This window comes from Danio rerio, chromosome 15, assembly GCF_052040795.2.
Source record: "Danio rerio strain M-AB ecotype USA chromosome 15, GRCz13ab, whole genome shotgun sequence".
NCBI lineage: Eukaryota > Metazoa > Chordata > Actinopteri > Cypriniformes > Danionidae > Danio > Danio rerio.
The window spans coordinates 23643965-23667528 of record NC_141035.1 but is presented as its reverse complement, the minus strand read 5'-3'; the positions used below and the strand labels follow the sequence as shown (position 1 = coordinate 23667528).

General features: G+C 40.2%; 1 protein-coding gene across 3 annotated transcripts in view; it reads left to right on the top strand.

Annotated features, from left to right (window-relative positions):
* The window catches only part of a2m2b (alpha-2-macroglobulin 2, member b), a 32367-nt gene that overhangs the window by 7762 nt on the left and 1041 nt on the right, over positions 1-23564 (top strand). Inside the window, exons 7-31 of one of the 3 annotated variants that reach the window (XM_087284027.1) lie at positions 734-818; positions 894-1014; positions 1620-1743; positions 2038-2147; positions 2334-2489; positions 4846-5058; positions 5141-5353; positions 6414-6563; positions 6657-6848; positions 7017-7107; positions 7270-7350; positions 9696-9852; positions 9948-10173; positions 10244-10370; positions 10448-10569; positions 10682-10733; positions 10821-10904; positions 10976-11152; positions 11239-11314; positions 11477-11633; positions 22078-22152; positions 22260-22422; positions 22493-22686; positions 22758-22970; positions 23049-23170. In XM_087284027.1, coding sequence (XP_087140153.1) covers positions 734-818; positions 894-1014; positions 1620-1743; positions 2038-2147; positions 2334-2489; positions 4846-5058; positions 5141-5353; positions 6414-6563; positions 6657-6848; positions 7017-7107; positions 7270-7350; positions 9696-9852; positions 9948-10173; positions 10244-10370; positions 10448-10569; positions 10682-10733; positions 10821-10904; positions 10976-11152; positions 11239-11314; positions 11477-11633; positions 22078-22152; positions 22260-22422; positions 22493-22686; positions 22758-22970; positions 23049-23170 — 3481 coding nt within the window. Of the gene's footprint in view, positions 1-733; positions 819-893; positions 1015-1619; positions 1744-2037; positions 2148-2333; positions 2490-4845; positions 5059-5140; positions 5354-6413; positions 6564-6656; positions 6849-7016; positions 7108-7269; positions 7351-9695; positions 9853-9947; positions 10174-10243; positions 10371-10447; positions 10570-10681; positions 10734-10820; positions 10905-10975; positions 11153-11238; positions 11315-11476; positions 11634-22077; positions 22153-22259; positions 22423-22492; positions 22687-22757; positions 23003-23048; positions 23171-23564 lie in introns of all 3 variants that reach the window. The other 2 variants (XR_015509353.1, XM_087284028.1) reach the window with 2 other exon arrangements.

Here is a 23564-nt window from a genome sequence, read left to right as displayed (position 1 = left end):
AAGCTCCGCCAATTCAATTGACATTTCATTGGCCAATTTTTATATCTTCAGAAATGACTGGTCGTCTAAAGCACTCCCCAAAGTCCCATATGAAGGGGAACTTTAGTTTACACTTCTCAAATGGAGACAAGCAGGAGAGTTCTCGAGACCTACCTGAGCTCGAACTCCTCTCTTACTCTTCTAACGGGAGGGAGCCCCTGGCTTGAGGATATTACCAGCTCAGGGCTCTCTCCCGTGTCTGCATGCCAATTACACTTTATTATCAGCTAAGTGTAAACTCTTAAAATGAATGTTTAGAACAAGCAGATGATAAATTAATGACAATATAATATTCATGTCTGGGTGAATGATCACTTTTAAGTATCTCTGGCAGAACAATCTGCAGATTACAGCTTAACTATATTAAACAGCGATTTAGTGTTGTTTCAAATCTCACATGTAAGCTTGCAAAGTCAGTGCTATACATGTAGTTGCAACTGTGTTAAATGCAAATGCATGCAAATGTATTGATTAAAATACCAGACTGACAACCATTTTCTGCATGAAAGTGGCCTTGTTCCTGTTGTCAGTTTCAGACACTGACAGTCTAAACATAGCCCTTTATCTATGATAGAAATGCAAATTGTATAATGCAAAGAAACATTTCTGTGAATGTGTATGGTACTATATGGAACCATTAAGAGAGTGTATTACTGTTTTGAATGCTAACATTACAGTTTTCTTTATGGTTCAGTTCTACCGAAATTCGAAGTGAAAATACATAAGCCAAAGTTAGTAAGAGGTAATGAAAAGGAAGTAAAGCTGGGGGTGTGCGGAAGGTGAGTTGGTTAAAACAGTACATTTGAGCACATTTAGCCGGAAGCATTTGTTAACTAAAAGTATGCTTTGCATAGATACACCCATGGACGACCTGTTCTGGGAAGAGTAAAGATGACACTCTGCTCATCCAGAATAATCAATTCTTATTTCGGTTCCCATTATCAAATTCCATTTTGTGTTACTGGGTCAGCAGTAGTAAGTATAATTACATATTCCCTTGTTTATTTATTCAAGTAACATTTAAAGCATGCATACGCACGTTGTATTTTTGCAGTAACTTACTCGAAGCAACTGCCCTTTTACAGTGACTTAACTGTAAATGTGTTTTACAGTGTCAGGGCCTTAACACAATTTTATTTTACAGTCAAATATCCTTATTGCGACTTCTTTTTATGATAAAATGCCCTTTATCATGTTTTAATTTTACAGTATGACCATTTTTACAGTACTTTCACTGTAATTTATTTGTTTATTATTGTTCATTGTTATTATAATATCTATTTTAATTGGTTTACAAAAGTCATTTTCTTTCATCAATCTATTTTAAATACATACATGTTAATTGATCACTTTTTTCATAACTATCTCATTTTTGATTACAGTAGAATACTGCAGAATCCTAATGTGCAGTAAGTTACTGTAAAAGCTTTGAAAGGAAGTGCACAATACATTAGTAAACTGAAATGAATGAATGTGAAATTTGACTTCTGCCGTCTTTGCAGTAAATAAATGTGTAATTGTGGCAAAGTTTAACAGTGCACTTTAAATATACAAATATTTCCCCTACCCTTTTTTCCTAGCTGAACAAGACTGGGTGCGCCTTTGAGATGTTCCCCTTGTCATCTTTTATTCAAAAATCAGTAGTGGAATACATTACATCGCAGTCTCTCGAGTTCACTGCATCCATTACTGAGGAGGGAACAGGTGTGTATTGTAACAAACATGAAAAAAAGAGACCAGGGAACTTTCCAAATCCAATTTCTCCCACAGTCCAAACACATGCAGGATAGGTGAATTGAATAAACTAAATTGTTTGTAGTGTATGTGTGTGAATGGGTGTTTTCCAATACTTATTTATGGCTGGAAGGGCATTTGCTGCGTAAAACATATGCTGGAATAGTTAGCGGTTCATTTCGCTATGGCGACCTCTGAAATAGAGACTAAGCCAAAGGAAAATAAATGAATGCTTGATGATTTTTAAAACTTTATGTTTTCCAGGCATCACTGAGGGGGGGACCGAAAAAGTCACATTGTCATATATTATTGGTACAGTCAAATTTATTGACGTGCCTGATTTTTATGAGGAAGGATCAGTCATAAAGGCCAAGGTACACTATTTAATTTACATTTATAATTAATTATTTGCATTTCATATGGTAATAAAATGTGTGTGAAAACCAAATTGGTGGTCCACATTTAGAAATGTAACATGGGAAAGTTTTGACTTTGGTTACTGCGTTTAATTCTGCAGTGTTTTTGCTTTATTTATTGACTTGTATATTCTTTTTCACCAGGTTAAAGTTGAGCTATTCAATGGACAACCAGTTTCTAACATCAAGTTAGTTGTCTACGTCCCATCTGGGATTGGAGAACTAATCACAGACATCAATGGGCTGGCTAATTTCACCATTGATACGTCCTTTGGGATAGGTACTACTTTAATTTTAACGGTAAGCTTTTTATTTGTATCCCATCCATGTGTTGATTCTGTGCCACCATGCAGATGTATGAGGTGCCGTGTAGGATTTAAATCAAACTTTGCTTATCAAAACATACATAAAACACATGCATAAACACCGATAAATTACTCGCATATACACCTATACTACTGGATGTTCAAAACAACATAGATGAAACTTGTGTATATACATAAAATTGATGCATGAATACACCCACATACACACAAGCATACATATAAGCTTGATCCTCACATAAACTCTCACATTAACACACGCACGCACATATAAACTTGCTGCATGCAAACACACTCATACACACTTGCATATACATATAAACTAGATTCTCGCATAAATACCCACATTTACACGGACATATATATAAACTTGCAGCATGCAAACACACCTATACACACTCGCATATACATATAAACTCAATCTATGCATATACACCCACAACAACACACGCACATGCACAAACTGACTGCATGCAAACACACCTATGCTGGCATATAGCCCCAATGCCTAAACTCAATGCGAAAATAACACTCGCGCAAACACAGAAAAAATAAATAAAGTTCACAAACATGTTTATCTCGAATCTGGTTATTGCAAAGCTTATGAAATAGAAGGAATGCGATTAATAGAGGGATTAAATATGTTAAATTATGAACATATGTTATATAAAATATTAGTCTATATAAATAGACTATTTAAAATAAGAAATATTTTTATTTTAAACCTTTTAATTTAATCAGGTAATTACATACACAAATATAAATGGACAGATAGAACCCTTAAAGAACGTTTAAAAAGCAACCAGAACTATAAATATAAATGTTTACTCAAACTAAACTCCTCTATTCTATTGCAAATGTTAATGTAGCCTAAAGTCTTCTTGTTTTGTTTTTTAAATTCTTATAATTTTGATGCTTTTTTATGTTTTTACAATGTGGGTGTCAAAATTGCAAGATTTTGGTATCATTTTGATTGTTAATTATTCAGCATATACAAAAAAAGATAAATAAAAAAACGCTGATTGAAAGTCTCTGTTCATCATGTTGGTCAAGTTAACCCCCATGGAAAAGCTATATATATCCTCTGGACAGTCCTTTTGTGTTTAATAACTACTACTTATATTTTTACAGCAGCTGACATCCAGCATTTTGGTGCATTAGCCTGTTTATTGGTGACAGGAAAACTCACTTAAATGCATTCCTGCCCACTACTAGACATAAGTGTGTACCATAACCCTTGACGAATAGTGACAACAATAATAAAACAAACATAAAAAAACTAATATTAAACAAACATATTTTATTCAAAATGATTACTTAAGCAACCTTATATTTCTTAAACCATAATAACATTTCCAATAAATAAATTGTATAATAAACCTTTAATTTTGCTGGAGTATTCCTTAGCATTATCTTTTTATTTATTTTTTTAGAATTAGCATAATCTATTTTCATAATTCAACAGATGTAATTTGTCTATTAATTGCATTATTTCTGTTTCTTAAGCTTTGCAATAACCTGATTCATGACAAATAATAATCTTGTTCATTATGCTCAAAGGACTTTTACGTTGAAATTAAACTACTTCCTTTTAAAGTGAAATAACTTCCTTTTACAGTGAAAATTCATGCATACACACATATGAAATCACTTGCATATATGTATATACACAACTAACTGTATATATGTTTGTGAATTTTATTTTGTATGTTTGCACAAGTGTAATTTGTTTATGCACACATCAAGTTTACATTCTTATGTGAGAGTTTATGGGTGTATATGCATAGATCAAGTTTATAAGTATATGCGAGTGTGTATAGGTGTGTTTGCATGCAGCAAGTGTATATGTATATGCAAGTGTGTATGAATGTGTTTGCATGCAGCAAGTTTATATGTACAGTATGTGCGTGTGTTAATGTGAGTGTTTATGTGAGGATCGAGTTTATATGTATGCACGTGTGTACAGTATAGTGGGTGTATTCATGCATCAAGTTTATATGTATATACACAAGTTTCATCTATGTTGTTTTGAACATCCAGTAGTATAGGTGTATATGCGAGTAATTTAAAGGTGTATATGCATGTGTTTTATGTATGTGTTGATAAGCAAAGTTTGATTTAAATCCTACACGGCACCTCATACAGATGCTTTCCATTCAGAACAATCTATAATTCATGTATTCAAGCATACTGTAATTTCAGTATTTCTTCCTCAACATGATATTTCTTACTTGCTGTTTCTATGTAATTAGCTAATTCTAATTTAAAGTAGGTATTTGATTACATCAGTTTTTCTTTAGTAAGATGTGATCATGTGGTCTTTGATCTCACAGGCAAGTTTATTAAGCACACCAGAGTTTGTTCCATTCAGTTTTGATTCTGCGCACAAAACCCTGCAAAAAAAGCCCAAACAAGATTCATTTAATAAGAGCCAACTGGATATAAAGGCACTGGAGGAACCGCTGAAGTGTGGGGTGGAGATTTCAGTGACCGTGCAGTACACTATTGCTCGAGAGACTGCTGAAAGTGTTACCATAGTCTATCTGGTGGGTGCAGAGATGCAGCAAAATGCTAAACATTTTTGTTGTGCAGCTATTTTACTTTCTGTCCTTTTCGCTTCATTGTCAGGTTTTATCAAGAGCACAAATAGTCTCCCACGGATATGAGAGCATTGAGCTGAAAGGCTCTGACAGAGTAGTGAAGGGAGAAGTGACGTTTAAAGTCCCTTTTCGCTCTCGGATGGCTCCAGAAATACAGTTTTTGGCATACTGTGTGCTGCCCAGTGAGAATGTACTTGCTGCGTCCAAAACATTTCAAACTGAGAAATGTTTTGAAAACAAGGTGAGTCTATAAGAATATGGTGATTGCATTTATGTTAGAGAATATACAGTGTTTTAGTTTCATTTGTGAAAATCACCGACTGCCCATTATCAAGCTTTTCCACAAAGCACTATCTGTGTGGACATAGCTTTTATCTACACCATTTTCCACTAAGAAATAAAAAGTACAATGACATCAGTCTATTGACAACCTAGGACAGTGGTCACCAATCTCGTTCCTGGATGTCCGGTGCCCTGCAGGTGTGTTGAGGCAAGCTCCAACTTGCCTCAACACACCTGCCTGGGTGTTTCAAGTATACCTAGTAAGATCTTGATTAGCTTGTTCAGGTGTGTTTGATTAGGTTGGAGCTAAAATCTGCAGGAAAACGGCCCTCCAGGAACAAATCTGGTGATCCCTGGCCTAGAAGAACACATATGAGAACATTATATATGAGCAGTCTGTCAGGAGAAAGAATTTTTACTATCCAGTATGGATTAGTACACATTGTACAGTACCATTATGCTTGAATAATTTGTTTTATTTAAGCATATATCATTTATCACCAATGTTTAGTTTAATCACAATTAAATCCATAGTTTAATTCTTATGCTCAAAACTGTTTGTCATTATTCTATTTGGACAAGGAAATTAATTTATGCCAATTTTTTTACTGTGCATTATTTAGACCATTTTGAGGAATGTTAACAAAAACAATGGTCCCAATGTATTTCCTTTTTTATATTTTTAATTTCTATAGCTTCCAATACTCCAAAAAGAGACACATTGATAAATAATGTTATGGTAGCTGTTTTAACATTAAGTTATGATTGAATGGCCTCTCGTTACAGTTTTGAAATAGTTTGATAACAAGCAGGAAATGTTCATGGACCAATGACAAGACCACATTGAAATGGTCTATAGTAATATAATAATAACATATATATATATATATATATAATAATATATATGTATAATAGTAATAATATATATAATATATATATGTACTGATTATAAATAAAGTTGTTTCAGGATGAACCAGATATATTCCCAATAATTGATTGGTTAATATATCGTGTCATAGGTCTCGCTGCGGTTTTCACCAACTACTGCAGTTCCAGGTGAAGAAAACACTCTCCAGCTCTCAGCTCAGCCTGGTTCACTGTGTGGTATCAGTGCTGTAGATCAGAGTGTCCTGATCCTGGAGTCAGGACAACGCCTGGATGCTGACAAAGTAATGTCTTTTAGACCTGTTCTCAAGCTTCTTCAGTGAACATTCTTCACTCTAAAATGGTTATGTCACTGGATTCCTGTCACATTTCAACAGGTGTTTAAAATGTTGCCAACAATGACTTTTACATACGATGTTGAAGATCAGATGGAATGCTTGAAATTTAGATCCAAAAGAAGTTTGCGGTTTATGCCAGCTATTTCTCAATATGGAGCAGTACCATCCTACCATAATATGTACCCCCCACTTTCAGGGAGTACAGGAGATGCTGTGTTTGAGACTTTCAAGGTACGTATTTAAAGTTTTGGGGGATTTTGGGGGGGTTTGTGTTTAGAAAAAAACATTTTGGGATTTTGGGGGGTTTGTGTTTGTGAAAGATGTATTACAATTGAGACTGTGTGCAGTTAATGTAACAGACTTTTTCTCTTGATTTTTTTACATTGACATCGGAAACAGAACATGGGATTAAAGGTGGCAACAAATTTGGTTATTAGAATCCCACATTGTATTAAATTCAGAGATGTATTGTTTCAGAGAGCATATGGTGGTAAGACATCAGTTTGTTATATCTCTCTCTCACTCGCTTTACACATATATACTGATCAAAAAATAAAGGGAACACTTGAAGTTACATTGTGTTGTTTAAGTGTTGCCTTTTATTTTTTTGCAGTATGTATGTATATATGTATACATATATGTTGATTTGCAGGTTATGGTGTTGGTTTTGGTTATGGAGCTGTTCCACGTGGAATAGATCCTCCTGCAATTCCGGCTTTAGCAGGAGCACCAGGTCAGGAATAGGATCTTTCCATATTTTTATGTATGTTTATACTTGGACCAAGAATAACCTGTATGAATCTTGAAATGGCTTTACAGGAATAGTTAACCTTGAAGAGAATGTGAAATCCCCTTGAGCAAACAATGTTTATATTAATAATCAATCAATTGATTAATTATTAACCTTAATGCAAAATAAGTAATGTGTCTACTTTAGTGGCACATTGTTACCACAGGATGTCCGCAGGGTCTTAAAAAGTTTTAAAAATTTATAAATTAATATAGAGAAATTTAAGGCCGTCAAAAAGTATTTAAAAGTCTTATATGTTATTTTGCCAGGTATTACATTTTATATCATTTTTGATTCTGCAATGTATGGTTGTGTACTAAAGTTTACCTGAATTAAATTTGCGAATATCAGCATGCTGTGAAGTTTCTGAAATCAATGAAATCCTGCTCGATTTGACATCATGCTGCTTTGTTTACTTAAGTAACCAAGGCAACACCATTATTTCTGCAGTTCTATAGGCGCCAACTTGCTGAATTAGCTAGATTTAATAGATTTTGATTTAATATAAATTAATAATGTTTTACTTTTGGATTAATTTCTTATATTAATATTTAATAAATATATTGTAAGTTAAAATCTCACCAGTCTTTCCAGTTGAAACCCAAAGTGGCTATAAGGTCTTAAAATGTATCGAAAGAGAGCAGAACAACATGTGCAAATGGCACTCAAAATACTAGAACTCTGGATTGCATAAAGGCTACTGGGGTTATAAAAAGAATCAATGATTTATAGTTTAATCAACCATTTATTGATTATGTGCAACATCTAAAGTGTATCTTAGATGTATGCACTAGTAACTAGTGTTCTTGTGCCCATGTAAGCATATCATATACTGTTTATAGAATATTGTTACTGTATAAGTGTGTTATTTTCTTCTCAAATGGGCATGTGTGCCTCAGTATGTACAGTATAGATGTATTGATTTTAAGGATTATTCCGTTGTCAAACTAAACTTACAATTTTACAAAAACTACAGTCAATATTCTCACCCTCAGGTTATCCAAGATGTAAGTGACTTTATTCTTCAGTTGATCATAAGAGAAGTTTTTTAGCTGAAACCCGGGGACATAGCATTATTTTAGATATGAAGGAGAGAAGATGTCAAGCATAAAATCCGTCTTTTCCTTTTTTATTCTAATTTATTCTAGAGTATTTTAGTAATCATAAATAATCACAAAAAACATTTATTTCTTTAACTGAACAGACTAACATGCCACAGTATGAAGGCCTTAACATGCAGTAAACGTTTAGTGCAGCTTTTCTCAAAGTGTGGGTGAGCCCCAATGATAGGGAATAGAGATATAACAAGTCTGGCAGGCGCAACAAACCGGAATAAATGTAGTTATTTGCTCATGCCTATTCATTTCATTGTTTATTGTTCATGCACTTAAAACAAAATAACGCCATATTGAAATGACAATATTACCTAAAACAACATCAGACTGTGAAGTGAAATGTTACCATAGTAGCCTACAAGAATAATGTAAGGTCCGAATAATTGACGTGGAACTACAAATTAGCTAAAATAGTAAATATGACAGATTCCTAACATTTAAGATTATTATTAGACATGCTCAGGATCATTTGCAGAGGCTGTGTCTTTAGTGATCTTCAGTTTCTTGTACAGATCTCTTTACAAATTTATTTTGCTATAGTGTATTTTTAGAGTGATGGGTACCTGGGGATGGGGACCACTAGATTAAATGCACAAATTGCTTCTCATGCTGTAGCGTGGTAGCATCATCTTTAAACTGTGTGGAGGATACCATTACCATATCAGACTGGCTTCAATATAAATTCTTGTCAATTAAAATGGTGTGGCTAGTACAGTATGTGTTACTCATGTAGCATAGCTCGTGTAGTAAGTGTAGCAATTGTCAAAGTACAAAGGCTTCAGTTTCATTAAATATATACCCTGAACGAGAACATTTCCGAGTTATTATAATGTTAACTGAAATGTTTTATTATCTGTAGTAAAACAGTTATTATCATTATCTACCACAATTTAAATAAATAATAGAAAAGTAAAATTCAAATCAAATCTACTTGTTTTTCATATTTTTAATAAAAAAAAACTAAGAACAAAAGCTAAGTACAATATTTCAACACTGTATGATTGCAATTTTTCCTAACTGTCAATATAGTTTCCAGTAAATACAACCTTTTTTCCTTCTCAAATCTTTAAAAGTCAAACATTAAGACAACCAGGCATTAGTATTAATTTTGTCATAAACACATCATCAACAACAATAATCGAGTTCACAATAATAGTAGTGATGTATCATTAGGTGCAGGAGCCCTTATTCCAGCAAGAGGTGGAGTCGTAGCTGAAGCTGAAAGACTTATACCAAGCCCACTTCCAACTTTGAGCATCTCTCTCTTGCCTGAGGAGACAATTCGCACATTCTTTCCAGAAACTTGGATCTGGGAAATTGTGGAGGTTGGGTGAGTAAATAATGGACTCAAAAGTATGAAGATGCTTATCAGGTTTTTTGTTTGACTGTTAAACAAGATATTGTTAAATCCATATTATTTTTTAGAGACTCTGGATCAGCTGAGGTTCCTGTCACAGTTCCTGACACCATCACATCTTGGGCGACGGAGGCCTTCTGTCTGTCCTCCACAGGTCTGGGTTTGGCTCCTCCTGCTAAGCTGATAGTTTTCCAGCCCTTCTTCCTGGAGCTCTCTCTGCCTTACTCCATTGTTCGTGGGGAGATCTTTGAGCTCAAGGCCACTGTCTTCAACTATCAGTCCAAGTGCATCATGGTGAGATTTCAGACTCAGCCTGATCCAATCAGATCAAATATTCCACTCATCACATGTGCTTGATTGACAGGTTAAAGTGAGTCCAGCTCCTTCCTCAGACTACACTCTCAAAGCCTCCTCTGATGATCAGTATTCATCCTGTCTCTGTGCTAATGGAAGAAAAACCTTTAAATGGATCCTTACTCCTTCTGTTCTTGGTGACTAGTCCAGTCTGAATCATTGTTTCTTAGAGTTTACGTCTGCTGTATCTTCACTCACATGTCTTGTGTTGCAGGAGTGGTGAATGTTACAGTCAGTGCAGAGGCAGAGGCGTCCCAGACTGTGTGTGACAATGAGATTGTGAGTGTGCCAGAGAGAGGACGCATTGACACCGTCACACGGAGTCTGCGTGTCAATGTGGGTAAAAAATGTATTGTCTACAGACTCTCATATTGTCTAAAATAGTTCCTTATAAAAGTCATTGACCATGAGAAGCTAAATTGTGCTGACATGAACCTGTGTCCCTCAGGCTGAAGGAATTGAAAAAACTAAAAGCCACAGCTGGCTGCTTTGCCCCAAAGGTAATTTCTCTTTGCGTTCATACCATATGCAATGTTATTAAAAGATTTTGATTGGTTCTTGAAGTTACGTTGTGCCTTCACAAACAGGGCAAAATCACTTGGAGGAGGTAGAGCTGGCTTTTCCACAAAATGTGATAGAGGGTTCAGGAAGAGCCACTGTTTCAGTGCTTGGTAAAGTCATATATTAGCATCATATCATTCACATCTAATTTAGAAAAGTACATTCACATGTCTTCTTGTAGGAGACTTATTGGGCCGTGCTCTGAAGAACCTTGATGGTTTATTACGAATGCCGTACGGCTGTGGAGAACAAAATATTGCTGTTCTTTCTCCCAACATTTACATTCTGCAGTATCTGGAGAACACAAATCAGCTCACATCCGCCATTCGAGAGAGAGCCTCTGGCTTCCTTAAGAGCGGTAAGAGACATTCAGAAGAATTTCATCTCTCTCTCTATATATATAGCGTATCTAAAGGAAATAATCTCAATCAAAATACTGCACAGGTTATCAGAGGCAACTGAACTATTTGAATTTGGATGGGTCATATACAACATTTGGTCAAGGTGAAGGCAACACATGGTAAGATTTCTTTTTACTGTTAAAATGAACTGTTAGACTGAACTTTAACAGCTGTCCTGTAATGAATATTCATTCAAATCAAATGCTAGTAATAGCATGACAACTACATCACAAATCTTTAGATGGGTCTAAATAACTACATTGAACTGAATGAACTAACAGGCTGACCGCGTTTGTGCTGAGGACTTTCGGGAAAGCACAAGATTACATCTTCATTGACCCCCCAAAAATCGAGAAATCAAAGGAATGGCTGGTGAGCCATCAACGACCAGATGGTTCATATCAAATCAAGGGAAAACTCTTTAATAACAGAATGAAGGTAAACCGCTTCAAACTAACTTTTATTATAAATTTGTGAATTGCGTCATATTTTGTTCATTTTTCAAATAAAAGGATCTAGACATTGTTTAAACTAAATTTAAATAGGCTTTAATTTAGGCTTTGATCTTAATTCCATTGGTCCTTTGATAGCTTTAAATATAAATGAATGTGCTCTTTTTAAAAAAGTGCAGAGCTACAAATGCCTATGTGTCCGCAAATGTGGCAGGTTCAAAAACAAGACTGAGGTCTAATGGGGTGCTAAGGAGGGAGAGATTGTCACTGATAGGCTGGGCTTTCCCCCTCTGATAACATATATAATGTGAGAATGCCAATCAAAGTGTTTCTGCAGACTGTTTTTATAAAGTATGAATATAAACATTTAATGAATACATTTATAGCATTGGAAGCTGGTTACATTCACAAACTGTTGCCACACAACAGTTACAGTTACAAATTAATTATAGATTAAAAGTTCAATGAAAAATTTATAAAATTACAAATAATTGCAAACATTTGGGAAAGTTGTTTCTTTTATGTTTAGAAAGGAAATGTCTTCTGCTCATCAAGGCTGCATTCATTTGATCAAATATACACTACAGTAACACTGTAAAATATTATTTACATACAAATAGTTTTCTAATTGAATGTGTTTGAAATTTTCAATTATTCTCCCCATTTTAATGTATTTAAATAAGATTTCACAGTAAATTTTACTGGAAGTGAATGCAGAAGAGACATTAATATCAGATCTTTCAAACAATTCAACAAATCATTTGACCAGTGTTGTATTAACTTATTCTTATTTTTTTAGTAAGTTGTTATTATACTTACTTACTCCCAGGGCCATTTATATCGAAGCTGATATTTAGCCGCACCATATTGGTGTTTTGTACCATCTAGTTTTTTTAATGAGGTGGTTTGTTGCTCAACCAAATTGTTAATATACAACAAAACTATATTTGTAGATGTGTGCTTAAAACTGTCAGGGTTCTGCCACTTTGGTCTTGTAAATTCTTGTTTTGGTGGCAGAGCTCTGACACTACTCAATGTCTGGTCCTGTTTCTGTCTCTGTGTGCGCGTGCGCCGTCGTGGGTGTACGCGGAGTGTGCGCGCTGCCACATGATGTGGCCGCGCACGCTCTGCGTCCCTCAGACGCGCGCGCTCTTGTACTAGTGTTTGTGTTTGTATGGCGTGCGGAATGGGTCAATAACTTGACGCTGCAACGTGCACTCGTCTCACTGAACGTGACGTCTGCGTCTGCCGAACGTGACGTCTGCGTCTGCCGAACGTGACGTCTGCGTCTGCCGAACGTGTCGTCTGCGTCTGCCACATTACTGTTCCGCTGCTTTAACGTGACGTCTGCGTCACGTCTGCTTCAAGGGTTTGCAGCACATTGCTCTTATTTCTGCATTATTATACCTATTCATTCTCTATCAGTGTTTTCACTTATCCACAGTTATGTTTCATTTGCAATTGAGTGCTTTTTACCTTTCTTATTTATAGTTTTTTATTCCAAATGGTAAATATTTATACAAATGATTTAAACATTTTGGTATGCCATATATGGTTATTCCTATATTGCTTCTTTCATTGTGGTTACAGCTGATTGGTGTGTGTGTCTACAGTTTGCAGCAGTGTGTGTGCACACCTGATGGCTGTGTTTGACCTATAGTTCATGTGTGTGCTCATATGAAAGCCTTTGCTTTGAAATTGCAAGGAAATTCCATTATGAAAAATGTCTGTGTCAAAAGCATCCGAGTGTGTTTAGTGATTTGCAAATGACTGTGTAATGTTTTGCAAACAGTATGAAGCCATGTGCCTACAGTTGTGCAGATCTAGCCTTGTGTTTTGCTCCATGATTGTACGGTTTTGCTAATTGTAGGAAAAGTTTAATTTTAGTGTGTTAGCAATCATGAAAAACTGTAACTGGGTATTAGGTATAAACTAGGCTATTATATTGATCTACAATACATTTGTTAACAGTAGTATAGTTGTAAATATTAGTCTTCAATAAATATGTTTAAAAGGAGTTATAAATAAATAATCTTCAATAAATATGGAAGGCAATGTCGCAGTATGGAAGAGGAAGCACGGAAGGGAGGAAGATTGGTAAACAGGAGACAGGGCATGGGATTTTTTTATATATTGAAATGTACACATCACCAGAAAGCTGAATAAAAACAGTCTATCACTGTTTGGTGAATACAGTATGTTCATGTACTTTATAGCAATATCTCTGAAACAAATCAAACCCAGATTATATCAGTATTAGTCAGGTAGAAATTATACGAGTGTTTAAGATTGAGATCAGCAGTGTGTAAATGAAGCGAACAGATTTATCTTGAATGAGGCGTGTGTGTTCTGTACGGTGTTAAAATTGTGTTTTGTTACAGTGTTGTAAAGTTTTAGATGAAGTGTTTCATTTTGCAAAAGTTCTGATGTGTTCTGCTGTTTGTGTGCGTGGATGTGGAAATTGTGTGTAGTGTTTTGACAAAATGAGCCTTCATTTCAAAATTGTGCTTGAGCAATCAAAAAAAAAAACTGTAAATGAACAATGACTACAACATGTGACTGATGCACCAACCCCTGAACCAATGCAGCTTAACTACAAGCACAATTCCTGCTTTACACCCAAATTGCAGGTTTAAAACACACTTTTTTTTCAAAACGCAACACACAATTCTCTGCATTTGGCACAAATTTCATGCAGAAAATCTCTTGTTTTTACAAGGAACACACTGTCATTCACAATTGTAAAGTCAGTTGTCCTACTTTATATACTAACTCATCACATGAGTAAACACCTGTCACACAGAATTGCAATTTAAAAATCAGAGCTCATCTGGTTCATAACCGGTTCACTGTCCACACATGTTTTTAGTTGTTTATCTCCTTCCATATTCTCCATTCCTTAATCCTATTAAAGTTTTTTTCTGCTTGGGGATGGAAAGTGTGTATGACTGAAATTCACACAATTTACAGTTTTCACACATTTTCTGAAAGCATGCCTCATATTGTCAGAACTCTAGGGTGAAACCCTTCAATTCTCCTGCAAAATGAAACACTATCAACACAATGTAATTTCTTCTCAACATGGTATTTTGTTTTCAAATGACGCACACAAACCATCACATCAACATTTATAAGATCAGTTGAACACTGATGTGCTGAATGTAAAACACAATGACCACTTCTTCTCCATTCATCATAATGACTTACTGTCAGCCTTTTTCATTTAGTGTTACAGTTACTACAGACAGTACATATGCCTACAGAAGTGCATTGTAAAATATTTCAGAATATTGTTTTTATACAAAACACACAAATACCAAATATATTTTACTGTATTTTCACTTTACAGAGTGTTCATCCCAACCAACACAAAGGTGCACATAATGTGGTCTTCATTTGCCATTAACAGGAGGATTTACAGAATACTGTTAGTAAAAAACGAAATTTCAGCATACACTTTCCATCCCCAAGCAGGAAAAAAAATCTTCAATATGATTAAGGAATGGAGAATATGGAAGGAGATAAACAACTAAAAACATGGGTGGACAGTGTACCAGTTATAAACCAGATGAGCTCTGATTTCTAAATTGTAATTCTGTGTGACAGGTGTTTACTCATGTGATGAGTTAGTATGCAAAGTAGGACAACTGACTTTACAATTGTGAATGACAGTGTGTTCCATGTTAAAACGAGATTTTCTGCATGAAATTTGTGCCAAATGCAGAGAATTGTGTGTAGTGTTTTGAAAAAGTGTGTTTTAAACCTGCAATTTGAGTGTAAAGCAGGAATTGTGCTTGTAGTTTAGCTGCATTGGTTCAGGGGGTTGGTGCATCAGTTACATGTTGTAGTCATTGTGTCTGAGGTACAAGTAATTGTGTGTAAACAATTGGGAAAAACTGTAATAGTGACATTCTGCCACCTACTGGCGATTTTAGTTTTTAGTTTAGATGTAACATTTAAAGCAAATTTTAATTATTTTTGATGATTTCAAATAACATTAGGCTATTCAACGTTTTAGGATTAAAAATCAATGTTTTGGTTATTATTATTAATGGTTCAGGGTTTGGGTAATATTAGGAAATAATATTACAATTTTAAATATTGCTTTTCTATTTTAATATACTTATTTTTTTTATGTGATGCAAAGTTAAATTTTTTGACACTATTATGTCGCATGATCCTTCAGTGTATTGTCAAAGTTGTGCTGTTAAATGTTTTTCTATGATATTTTTACAGGATTGATTGATTGAATCCTGGCAAATTATTATTCAAAATATAAATACTATCAATGTAACATTATTGCTGAATAAAAATATATATTTTCTTTCAAAAAAGAAAGGAAACAACTGAAAAATAAAATATGTTATGTTTTTTTGTCAAAGAATCCTATTATTATGTTTTAAACGTAAAATAAAGAAGAAATGTGCTTTAAAAACAACACAATAATGGTTAATGTAATTTTCTATTTTTCTAATATTTTACAGCAAAAGTATCAGATCTAACAGGCGATAGTGATCGATGAGTTGGTCATCACTGATATGCCGTAGGCTACATTAAACATGTAAAAAATTAAAACACAATAAGACTCAAATATAAAACAAATTAAAAAAGGATTTTACAAAACTAAACGACATGAATATATTAATAAACAACCTAAACTTTACCTCCGGAGATGTTATACATTTTTTTTATACGTTTTAATGCTATCTTGAAAACAAATATCATTATATATTAACATATTTATATTTAATTTGCACATAATTATTGTATATTGTATAAGTTAGCCGGCAAAAAGCAGACAGACGCACTAAAAACTGCTCAAAAATATATATTTAAAAAAAAAAGGTAGACGCAGACGTCATGTAACAAGTCAGACGTTGATGTCACGTCCATTGAGAGGAATGTATGAAGGGCAAGAAAATTGTGCACTGCCTCACACACTGCACTGAGCCGTGTGAGCAGCGTGTTATGATACGTGTTAGCAAAAAAATAAATAAATAACTTCACTGCTACACGTGAATCACGCGTAACGTCTGGCTTGACACTTCACTGCCACACGTGATTTACGTGACGTTTACGTGACGTCAACGTGACGTCAACGTCACGTCTGCGTCTTAAATTGCATGGATTTAATAGCAAAAAAAATATTTTTTAAGACGTCAGTGAGACGTTCAGTGAGACGTTCGGTGAGACGAGTGCACGTTGCAGCGTCAGGTTAAAGAGCTCGGAGGAGCGCCATATGTTTGTTCTGTCAGCAGCGCGCTGCTTTATTCTCGGCGCCTCCGTCTAGTTGGTTTCAGTTTTGGTTGGCGCTGAGATGAAGCATGCGCGTTGCTTATGTGTGAGCGCACGGTACGGTGTTTATCTATCGTGTGCTCGTGTCTTGCGTCTTTTGTCAAAGCACGCGGCTCGGTGTTTACCAATGACTGTAAAAAATATGGACGACGCGACAGCCCTTTTTCCCATTGAACGCCTTGAGGGCAAAACGCCTGCTTGACGGGCACAAACTGTCGCAAAAGACTGCTGAAATTGGAGCCAGACATGCGCAGAAGGACTGTCTGATGGAGCCAGAGGAGGAGCCGCGAAAATAAGCAGAGTCGAGCTTCCAATCAAACGCTTTATGTAAAATCAACTACGCCCCCCGAACTTCTCAGCATGCGTTTGCTGTCATATCAACACAAATGGATGTAATAACGTTAACAAATATGAGGGTTTTATATATTCAATCGCGCCAGCTCCAGGCCGCAGCGCACAACTTACTCGCGGCGTCGCGGGCTGATTCCGGCTCGCATGCGGCAGCGCCTGCTCGCTCGGCCGCCGCATCTGGCTCGATTGACTCGGGCTGGAATCGGGCAGTGAGTCCAGGCATCCGGAGTAGGTCCAGCAGAGGTAACATTAGTCAGTCTGAGCTCTAAGAGATAAGTCTCCGGCAGGCGAGAATCTAGCCGGAACTGTGTTTTGCTATCTGGGTGGCTAGGCGTGTATCAGCAAACTAATAAAGCCCGAAAAAAGCCCTGAACTTAGCGAATAAACAGTGTTCCACCAGGATCATGTATGTCAGAAACTATAGTTTACTGCTGAACTCATTTTGTCATGGTAAAATAACACAGAAATCGAATAATAACATTTCAGTCTACTTCAGTCTCCTGCCGAAGCGCAGACGCCGCGCTTTGAGAAACTGTCAATCACAGCTGTCAATCACGATGACACGCCCAGCATTAAATTACTGCTAAAAACAAACTGTTTACAAAAATGAAGATCTGCACCTATTTCAGCACAATAACCAGTGCCTTAATCAACCTGAACTATCTTTCGGGACATTTTATTGCAAGTGTAATAGTTTTTTTTATTTGGGCTCAAGTCTCCTTCATTAACACGGAGGAGGCGGGCTTTATGACTTGTACTGCAGCCAGCCCCCAGGGGGCGATCTAACGGCCGAAACCTTCACTCAAACGTAGGCTTGCGGCACACTTGGTGTTTACATTGTGGTCACGTGCTTTTGTCGTGTGCTTCAGTGTTGTGTTATGTGAGCGCATGGCTTGTATTGTCTCTCTGTGTCATGCGCTCTCCCGTCTATTGTCTAGTCCCACCCTCCTTGTCAACCCATTATTAGTTAATTGTGTTCACCTGTGTGTCAATTTACTTTTTGCTTTATAATCCCCCTCATGTTTTCAGTCCTTTGTCAGTTCGTCGTCGATATTCCCTCTGTGTTCCTGTTCCAGTCATGTCTTGCCAGCCCAGCCAAGTTTGTCTGTTTTTGATTCATGTTTTCCCCCTCGGGGTAGTTTATTTTGCCTTTTTGTTTTATTTGTACTTCTATTATTAATAAAACCCAATTATTGTTTGCACTTGAGTCCTCGCTCCTTTTCCATTCACCGAACCCTGACAGTACGAACTGACCTAAACAGAGGACTCAGCAGAAAATGGGTATCTTCCTTTTCCCATCTCCCACTTCTCGTCCCTCTGCATGCCAGCAGAAGGAGCGTTTAGGCAGACTCCTTTCACTCCATCAAGGGGTATCTACAGTGAAGGAGTTTGCATACCAGTTCATCTACGCAGCAGAGGGGCTTGAATCTACAAACACTGCACTGAAGGAGGCGTTCAACGCTGGACTCAACAGCCCCCTTCAGGCCTGGGAGATGGGAATGCTGGGGATATTGACATTCTGGCAGTTTGTGAGCTATGTCTACCACAGCCAGGGAAATGGTGGCCTGCCTCCACTTGGTCCACCGCCCCTCCCACTTACAGACTGCCAAATCCCCAGTCCTCCGATGACCCACCAACGGAGACGGAGAAGGAAGAACGGGTCAGCCTCACCTGTCGCCCACCCAGAGGTGACTGAACCTGCTGCAGCCCTTTCAGTTACCATCCTGGCTGCAGCATCACTTACTGAGGCACCCGCAACAGACACTGCACCAGTCCTGCAGGCAGTGGAGTATACTGTAGTGTCTGAAGAGGTGGCCAGCTTCCCGCCACCCAGACCAAGGAAGCGTCGGAGGAGAAAGGGCTCCTCCACCACAACGGCTCCAGCCCCAGAGCGCCCTCCAGTGTCGGCTCCAGCCCCTGAGCGCCCTCCAGTGTCGGCTCCAGCCCCTGAGCGCCCTCCAGTGTCGGCTCCAGCCCCTGAGCGCCCTCCAGTGTCGGCTCCAGCCCCTGAGCGCCCTCCAGTGTCGGCTCCAGCCCCTGAGCGCCCTCCAGTGTCGGCTCCAGCCCCTGAGCGCCCTCCAGTGTCGGCTCCAGCCCCTGAGCGCCCTCCAGTGTCGGCTCCAGCCCCTGAGCGCCCTCCAGTGTCGGCTCCAGCCCGGCTCCTTGCCCTGCCGGCCCCAGCCCGGCTCCTTGCCCTGCCGGCCCCAGCCCGGCTCCTTGCCCTGCCGGCCCCAGCCCGGCTCCTTGCCCTGCCGGCCCCAGCCCGGCTCCTTGCCCTGCCGGCGCCACCCAGACGTCTTGCCCAGCCGGCCCCAGCCCGGCCCCTTGCCCTGCCGGAACCACCCAGACGTCTAGCCCTGCCGGCCCCAGCCCGGCTCCTTGCCCTGCCGGCCCCAGCCCGGCTCCTTGCCCTGCCGGCCCCAGCCCGGCTCCTTGCCCTGCCGGCCCCAGCCCGGCTCCTTGCCCTGCCGGCGCCACCCAGACGTCTTGCCCAGCCGGCCCCAGCCCGGCCCCTTGCCCTGCCGGAACCACCCAGACGTCTAGCCCTGCCGGCCCCAGCCCGGCTCCTTGCCCTGCCGGCCCCAGCCCGGCTCCTTGCCCTGCCGGCCCCAGCCCGGCTCCTTGCCCTGCCGGCCCCAGCCCGGCTCCTTGCCCTGCCGGCCCCAGCCCGGCTCCTTGCCCTGCCGGCGCCACCCAGACGTCTTGCCCAGCCGGCCCCAGCCCGGCCCCTTGCCCTGCCGGAACCACCCAGACGTCTAGCCCTGCCGGCCCCAGCCCGGCTCCTTGCCCTGCCGGCCCCAGCCCGGCTCCTTGCCCTGCCGGCCCCAGCCCGGCTCCTTGCCCTGCCGGCCCCAGCCCGGCTCCTTGCCCTGCCGGCCCCAGCCCGGCTCCTTGCCCTGCCGGCCCCAGCCCGGCTCCTTGCCCTGCCGGCCCCAGCCCGGCTCCTTGCCCTGCCGGCGCCACCCAGACGTCTTGCCTAGCCGGCCCCAGCCCGGCCCCTTGCCCTGCCGGAACCACCCAGACGTCTAGCCCTGCCGGCCCCAGCCCGGCTCCTTGCCCTGCCGGCCCCAGCCCGGCCCCTTGCCCTGCCGGCACCACCCCGGCCCCTTGCCCTGCCGGCCCCAGCCCGGCCCCTTGCCCTGCCGGCGCCACCCAGACGTCTTGCCCAGCCGGCCCCAGCCCGGCCCCTTGCCCTGCCGGAACCACCCAGACGTCTAGCCCTGCCGGCACCAGCCCAGCTCCCTGCCCTGCCGGCTCCCCTCTGGTCTCCAGCCCTGCCGGCTCCCCTCTGGTCTCCAGCCCTGCCGGCTCCCCTCTGGTCTCCAGCCCTGCCGGCTCCCCTCTGGTCTCCAGCCCTGCCGGCTCCCCTCTGGTCTCCAGCCCTGCCGGCTCCCCTCTGGTCTCCAGCCCTGCCGGCTTCAGCCCAGCCGGCTACCCACAGGCCTCCAGCCCAGCCGGCTCCCCACCGACCTCCTGCCTTGTCTCCCCTGATAGACCCTCCCTGGGTCGTCCCTCCTGCTCCTCCCTGGTGTTCCTCCCCTCCACCCTGGACTGACCCTCCGGCTCCACCCTGGCTCCCTGCTGGGGCCCCCGACCCACTGAATCCACCCTGGACTGTCCCTCCTGATCCTCCCTGGTCTTGCCCTCCCATCCCTCCCTTGTTTGTCTTGTTGAGTCCGGCTTGGCTTCCCTCCCTCCCCCCCTTCATGTCGTCTTGCCTGTTCACCTCCCTGTCTTGTGTCTGTTGATGTTGTCTTGTAGTGTTTCTTGTCTGTCTTGTACCTTGTTGGATGTTCCCTTTAGGGACGCCAGGTGGCGTCCCTTTTGGGGGGGGCTAGTGTCAGGGTTCTGCCACTTTGGTCTTGTAAATTCTTGTTTTGGTGGCAGAGCTCTGACACTACTCAATGTCTGGTCCTGTTTCTGTCTCTGTGTGCGCGTGCGCCGTCGTGGGTGTACGCGGAGTGTGCGCGCTGCCACATGATGTGGCCGCGCGCGCTCTGCGTCCCTCAGACGCGCGCGCTCTTGTACTAGTGTTTGTGTTTGTTCTGTCAGCAGCGCGCTGCTTTATTCTCGGCGCCTCCGTCTAGTTGGTTTCAGTTTTGGTTGGCGCTGAGATGAAGCATGCGCGTTGCTTATGTGTGAGCGCACGGTACGGTGTTTATCTATCGTGTGCTCGTGTCTTGCGTCTTTTGTCAAAGCACGCGGCTCGGTGTTTACATTGTGGTCACGTGCTTTTGTCGTGTGCTTCAGTGTTGTGTTATGTGAGCGCATGGCTTGTATTGTCTCTGTGTCATGCGCTCTCCCGTCTATTGTCTAGTCCCACCCTCCTTGTCAACCCATTATTAGTTAATTGTGTTCACCTGTGTGTCAATTTACTTTTTGCTTTATAATCCCCCTCATGTTTTCAGTCCTTTGTCAGTTCGTCGTCGATATTCCCTCTGTGTTCCTGTTCCAGTCATGTCTTGCCAGCCCAGCCAAGTTTGTCTGTTTTTGATTCATGTTTTCCCCCTCGGGGTAGTTTATTTTGCCTTTTTGTTTTATTTGTACTTCTATTATTAATAAAACCCAATTATTGTTTGCACTTGAGTCCTCGCTCCTTTTTCATTCACCGAACCCTGACAAAAACAATAAAAATATATGATATAATCTGAAAATATGTCTTATCTTAGACAATTTTAATTCTCAAGTTGTTGTTTTTTTCTTGATTAAAAGAAATCCTCATTACTTATTAAATAATCAACATTTAGATGAAAGATCTCATATTTGCAATCTGCATATTTTAGGGTGGTGTAAGTGACAGCGTGACCATCACTGCCTATATAACCGCATCACTACTTGAGCTGAACATACCAGTTACGGTCAGTAAGCTCTACTGTCTGTTTCAAACACTGAAACTGTTTGTTTTTTTTAACATATTTACATAAAGGCTCAAACATATTTGTCAGCTGCACCATTTCTGTCATAGGATCCGGCTGTCAGTAAAGGCCTTTCACACTTAAAGCAGTATGCTGGTGATATTCGTAACCTTTACACCTCTGCACTGCTAAGCTATACTTTCAGTTTGGCAAAAGACAAAGAGGTTCGGGACAGCCTTTTGAACAAGCTTAAGAACATTGCGATTTCAGAAGGTATGATCTCTGTAATAAGCACTGATCAGCATATCAGATTTATAATGGATCCTTCTTTTGTGTCCTAAAGGTCCTCTTGTCCACTGGTCTCAGTCTGCATCTGCTGATGACTCTGATTCTCTGGATGTGGAGATCAGCTCATATGTGCTGCTAGCTGTTCTCACTGCAGATTCACTCACTACAGCTGATCTGGGCTTTGCTAACAGGATTGTCAGCTGGCTTGTGAAGCAGCAGAATGCCTATGGAGGATTCTCCTCCACGCAGGTTCCTCAAATCAGACACATTATTGCTGAATGGCTAAAATTGTCACATGACTGAACTCATTTCTTTCCCAGGACACAGTGGTGGCTCTTCAGGCTCTGTCTTTGTACGCCACCAAAGTGTTCAGCTCTGACGGCTCCAGCACAGTGACTGTACAGTCAGCAGGAGACTCTCACCACTTTGATGTCAATCAGGACAACAAGTTACTGTACCAGGAGAAGCAGCTGGCCAATGTGCCGGGCAAATACAGCATTGAAGTCAAGGGCTCAGCCTGTGTGTCTGTGCAGGTCTGTGAAGTGCAGCAAAATTTAAAACACGGGTGACTGCTTTACAAGATGTTCTAATGTTCTGTGACTCTCTCCTAGATGTCTCTTTTCTACAATATCCCTACTCCAAAGAAATCTAATAAATTAGAATTCTCTGTTAAGACTGAGGGAACTTGCCAGAACACAGATTGGCAAATTCTGGACGTCATATTAAACATAGTGTAAGGACATATTTGTATTTTTGTGTGTCCATAAAATCATTTTAACCAACTCAAAACACTAATGATAACTTTAAATGCTTGAAAGTGCTTCGGCTTTACAGCATTTGTTACTTTTAAGAAGACAGAAAATACTGTTGGTACTTGCCGTAATAATGTGATTAAACGGCAGGCTAAAAGTGACAGTGATGAGTGTTGCTGTATAAGACTGAGGGGCTTTACAGTATTTGGCAAAAACAATCACCTAGATGTACATCATCCCTCTTATTACATGGCTACTTGCTTCGAAAGAAAACAATCTGCCCCCAAAATCTGATCTCAGCTGTTTTCATTCACTAATTATCACTGTTATGACAACGAAAAGATGGAAACAGATGCCTTGTCATTTTTTTAAATG